The sequence below is a fragment of the Oncorhynchus keta genome, chromosome 24, assembly GCF_023373465.1.
Source record: "Oncorhynchus keta strain PuntledgeMale-10-30-2019 chromosome 24, Oket_V2, whole genome shotgun sequence".
NCBI lineage: Eukaryota > Metazoa > Chordata > Actinopteri > Salmoniformes > Salmonidae > Oncorhynchus > Oncorhynchus keta.
In genome coordinates this window covers 41,307,182-41,312,572 of record NC_068444.1, presented here as the reverse complement: position 1 = coordinate 41,312,572, position 5,391 = coordinate 41,307,182, and the positions used below count along the sequence as shown (strand labels likewise).

The following is a 5,391-nucleotide window of genomic DNA, read 5'->3' as shown; positions in this document are numbered from 1 at the left end:
CATCCAAGAAACACCCACATCAAACCACACCCCCAAGACAATTCTTGTTTGCCTAGCATTTCTTAATGAGCATTGATGAAAAACAAGAGCTGTGCTCGAATACCCATACTAACATACTGTATGTGGCGGCAGGGTAGCCTAGTGGTTAGCGCGTTGGACTAGTAACCGGAAGGTTGCAAGTTCAAATCCCCGAGCTGACAAGGTACAAATCTGTCGTTCTGCCCCTGAACAGGCAGTTAACCCACTGTTCCTAGGCCGTCATTGAAAATAAGAATTTGTTCTTAACTGACTTACCTAGTAAAAAAAATAAAAAAATACTACATACTTAATGAGTATATATTATTAGTTCATTTTAGTATACTGTAAACTAACAGTAGGCTTTCAATTGCGCGTACTAGCTTTTCACCTGTCTACCTGAAGTTGATGCTGTTGCTATGCAACCTCTTGCTAGCTATCTACATTTACATTACATTTAAGTCATTTAGCAGACGCTCTTATCCAGAGCGACTTACAAATTGGTGCATTCACCTTATGACATCCAGTGGAACAGCCACTTTACAATAGTGCATCTAAATCTTTTAAGGGGGGGGGTGAGAAGGATTACTTTATCCTATCCTAGGTATTCCTTAAAGAGGTGGGGTTTCAGGTGTCTCCGGAAGGTGGTGATTGACTCCGCTGTCCTGGCGTCGTGAGGGAGTTTGTTCCACCATTGGGGGGCCAGAGCAGCGAACAGTTTTGACTGAGCTGAGCGGGAACTGTACTTCCTCAGTGGTAGGGAGGCGAGCAGGCCAGAGGTGGATGAACGCAGTGCCCTTGTTTGGGTGTAGGGCCTGATCAGAGCCTGGAGGTACTGAGGTGCCGTTCCCCTCACAGCTCCGTAGGCAAGCACCATGGTCTTGTAGCGGATGCGAGCTTCGACTGGAAGCCAGTGGAGAGAGCGGAGGAGCGGGGTGACGTGAGAGAACTTGGGAAGGTTGAACACCAGACGGGCTGCGGCGTTCTGGATGAGTTGTAGGGGTTTAATGGCAGAGGCAGGGAGCCCAGCCAACAGCGAGTTGCAGTAATCCAGACGGGAGATGACAAGTGCCTGGATTAGGACCTGCGCCACTTCCTGTGTGAGGCAGGGTCGTACTCTGCGGATGTTGTAGAGCATGAACCTACAGGAACGGGCCACCGCCTTGATGTTAGTTGAGAACGACAGGGTGTTGTCCAGGATCACGCCAAGGTTCTTAGCGCTCTGGGAGGAGGACACAATGGAGTTGTCAACCGTGATGGCGAGATCATGGAACGGGCAGTCCTTCCCCGGGAGGAAGAGCAGCTCCGTCTTGCCGAGGTTCAGCTTGAGGTGGTGATCCGTCATCCACACTGATATGTCTGCCAGACATGCAGAGATGCGATTCGCCACCTGGTCATCAGAAGGGGGAAAGGAGAAGATTGTGTTTCGTCTGCATAGCAATGATAGGAGAGACCATGTGAGGTTATGACAGAGCCAAATCTAGCATAACAAATTACTGGTTAGACATTATACGACTTCGGGTGTGTTCTTAAATTCAATCAGGAGTTCCAGAATGCGCTCATGAATTCAGAGCGATGTCACATTGTCTGTTTGTAAATTCCGAGCAGACTAGACAGCCAGAGCGAATTTACGAAAGCACCCGAATGTCTACTGAGAACACACAATGACTATACCATTTAGCTAAGCTCAGAATGACGGGAATAATCACGTCATTCTGGATCATTTTGAATTTTAAGAACCATTTAGAGGAACATCTCACCTCATGTCAATGGCATTGAATATACATGTTTGACAGCCGTCAAACATGGGGGCGGCAGCGTAGCCTAGTGGTTAGAGCGTTGGACTAGTAACCGCAAGGTTGTGAGTTCAAACCCCGAGCTGACAAGGTACAAAATCTGTCGTTCTGCCCCTGAACAGGCAGTTAACCCACTGTTCCCAGGCCGTCATTGAAAATAAGAATGTGTTCTTAACTGACTTGCCTGGTTAAATAAAGGTAAAAAAATAAAAATAAAAAAAAAAAATAAAAGCCATTGCAGTAGACCAAAATAAATATTGTTGACGGAAAGCCCAATTTCTGTTCTTTAAATAAAAACATACTTAATCAGATGCATCCAGGTCTGATGGGCCAAAATATCAGAAATGAAAACCAACAAACCTTGAATTATCTGAGGACTGTTTAATTGGTAGCTGACTCTAAATGAATCATGTTAGGATTTGGGGTGCCCGACTTAAACTCTAGACGGTAGAAATCTATTAAATTGATAGTCAACTTATTAACATGACATCGTATCCTCCTTGCAGCTGCAAAACCCCAGCCTTATGATTCAGTACTATACAAGTTGGTTTAATTGAATTACTAGCTAACTAAATAACAACACAGACTAAACACACAGGTGACACAATATGACTGCCCCCCTCCCATTCCGTAAGGGACATTTATTTAACACACGAACCGGCACCAGTTTGGAGTAAAAGCATGAATGTATTTATGTGGGATGCCGCCGTGGCAAGGTAGGTGGTGTCTTCTCGCTGATTTGCTACATGAGATTGAGTGAATACTGGAACAACATTTCTAACATAAGACTGGTCAGAGATTAGCTATAGAAAATGAATGTCATATTGTTTATTTAAATTTTTTACTAGAAACGTCCTCACTCTACAGGTAGGAAGTCTCGAGCCTTTACATTGTATAAAATGTTTTTTCATAAATAAAAAAGCTTGTTAGCAAAAACACTCCTTTAGTTCATACTGGAGGGGGGGAAAGAACCCACTTCTGCTGTAAATTGATCTGATCCTCACAGTCATGACACCACCACAAGACTTTGTACACAAGGCGGTTGGGGTTTGCAGCGTTTTCTTGTTCCTAACTTAGTCCCTCTCTCTACACTGGCAGCTGTGAGAACCCTGAGGATCCATACAGTGTAGTCTTCCACCCGGTAGTAGCTGATGCCAGGGTCCACTTCCCCCCTCACGTCAAACGCTTTGAGGTCTATATGTTTTCCTTCGCCGAGGATGCGGTTGAGCCGAGTGGCCAGGTAACAAAGTTCACCCAACAATCTTTATTGGTTAATTTTGTGAGTGGAATCATACCTTTAAAAAAATAATAATAATCTGACGGCATCAAATCTTTGATTCCTAGGTCTTTGTCCATTGTGATGTGGTCATCTGTGATGCCAGTAGTCCCTCTGGCGGCCCCTGTAGTGGACAATGTGTGAATCAGGACAACCCGAAAAGAGGTAGGTCTTGTTTTATGCTTTTCAGACCCTGACAGACCATAACTGAACTAATAGTTTCTCTCTCTCTCTCTCTCTCTCAACAGGTCAACGACATGTCAAAGACCTCTCTGAGGAGCGTCATTTATATGTTTCTTCTGGATACATTCTTTGGGTGTAATGTCTTGTTCTAACATGTCAAATAAAGTGTTCTATATAAAACAATCCTAACCGTTGGAGCTACCTTAATTGTATCTGATTTGCGTTTAACACCAAGGCGCATGTAGTAGGCTTGTCATCTGACATGTATCAATCAACCCTTTTGTAAGCATGGAACTCTGAACCATCCACCGGAGGGAGCTGAGTGTTGCGCACCAATTTCCCGTCTAGGACAAACAATGGGTGTCAAAACAAAAGCTTTCCAATGTCCAGTAGGATGAACTGACTCAATGTTATAGTGGTTTGCCAAAGTGAAACCAGCAGTGTTGGTAATTTTCAACTGAAATTACAACTTTCCTTGATACCTCTCACTAGCTTGGTTTCCATCCAAATATGGACATTTCTTCTTTAATGATATGCATGTCAATCTGTCATGGCTCAAATGGGAAGAGCATGAATTCATCGCTACTTGTTTGTGTAAGAAGTGTTGACAAGCTGACTGTACCGAGCTGTCTTTTTTAAACTACTAGCGCACAGCTCGGACACCCATGCATTCCCCACAAGACATCTCTTCACAATCTCAAAGTCCAAACTACGAAGGTAGAGCCATGATTAGCTTGCAATCTATTCCGCATCAGGATAAGATTTCAACACACACCGTACGGCACAGCGGGGACTGAAGACACTCCTTAAAAAGTTGCGAGCTTGCACCGCGGGACGGCTTCATTGCTCCAGACCACCACAAGGGGGAGTTTGTGCAATCATTATGCATTTGGGTCCCAAGGCTTTGACCAAAGACTAATTTTGACACGAGCCACCCAACGAAGATTGCTGACAAAAGATGGAAGTTGCCTTAACGAGTCAAGCAAATGTACAATTTGAGAGGAATGTGATAATGTAGAGAAATGGCTGCTGTAAAAAATACTACATACTTAATGAGTATATACTGTAAACGAACAGTAGGCTTTCAATTGCGCGTACTAGCTTTTCACCTGTCTACCTGAAGTTGATGCTGTTGCTATGCAACCTCTTGCTAGCTATCTAGCATAACAAATTACTGGTTAGACATTATACGACTTCGGGTGTGTTCTTAAATTCAATCAGGAGTTCCAGAATGCGCTCATGAATTCAGAGCGTTGTCACATTGTCTGTAAATTCAGAGCAGAGTAGACAGCCAGAGCGAATTTACGAAAGCACCCGAATGTCTATTGAGAACGCACAATGACTATACCATTTAGCTAAGCTCAGAATGACGGGAATAATCACGTCAAACAATGGGTAGATTTCCTGAAGATTTGCATTATTGGCCCTAAAGTACGGAAATAGTGTCGTGTATTCCTCATATTTTGGCGAATTTAGTACGACATCCTGGAACATTTGGCATACTAAATATATCCATAGTATTTTTTTTATTTCTATTTTATTTCACCTTCATTTAACCAGTTAGGCTAGTTGAGAACAAGCTCTCATTTACAACTGCAACCTGGCCAAGATAAAGCAAAGCAGTTCGACACATACACAACACAGAGTTACAGATGGAATAAACAAACAGTCAATACAGTAGAAAAAGTCTATATACAGTGTGTGCAAATAAGGGAGGTAAGGCAATAAATAGGCCATTGTGGTGAAGTAATTACAATATAGCAATTAAACACTGGAATGGTAGATGTGCAGAAGATGAATGTGCAAGTAGAGATACTGGGGAGCAAAATAAATAAATAAATACAGCAAGGGGATGAGGTAGTTGGATGGGCTATTTACAGATGGGCTATGTACAGGTGCAGTGATCTGTGAGCTGCTCTGACAGCTGGTGCTTAAAGCTTAGTGAGGGAGATCTGAGTCTCCAGCTTCAGTGATTTTTGCAGTTTGTTCCAGTCATTGGCAGCAGAGAACTGGAAGTAAAGGCGGCCAAAGGAAAAATTGGCTTTGGGGGTGACCAGTGAGATTCTCCTGTTGGAGCGTGTGCTATGGGTGGGTGCTGCTATGGTGACAAGTGAGCTGAGA

At 43.5% G+C, this 5,391-nt stretch overlaps 1 protein-coding gene across 1 annotated transcript; it reads left to right on the top strand.

Annotated features, from left to right (window-relative positions):
- The first annotated feature begins 2,492 nt into the window (after window positions 1–2,492).
- Window positions 2,493–3,453, top strand: LOC127911473 (zona pellucida sperm-binding protein 2-like). Its single transcript, XM_052478439.1, has 4 exons — window positions 2,493–2,527; window positions 2,889–3,051; window positions 3,156–3,252; window positions 3,336–3,453. The coding sequence occupies exons 1-4, from the start codon at window positions 2,493–2,495 to the stop codon at window positions 3,407–3,409; spliced, it is 369 nt and encodes a 122-aa protein (XP_052334399.1). The 3' UTR covers window positions 3,410–3,453.
- Window positions 3,454–5,391: the final 1,938 nt, after the last annotated feature.

Bases quoted from the DNA above. Each gene is read 5' to 3' on its own strand.
- LOC127911473 (XM_052478439.1), top strand. From the start codon at position 2,493: ATGAATGTATTTATGTGGGATGCCGCCGTGGCAAG. The intron at 2,528-2,888 runs GTAGGTGGTGTC...TTCCTAACTTAG, and splicing joins TGGGATGCCGCCGTGGCAAG to TCCCTCTCTCTACACTGGCA. The intron at 3,253-3,335 runs GTAGGTCTTGTT...CTCTCTCAACAG, and splicing joins TCAGGACAACCCGAAAAGAG to GTCAACGACATGTCAAAGAC.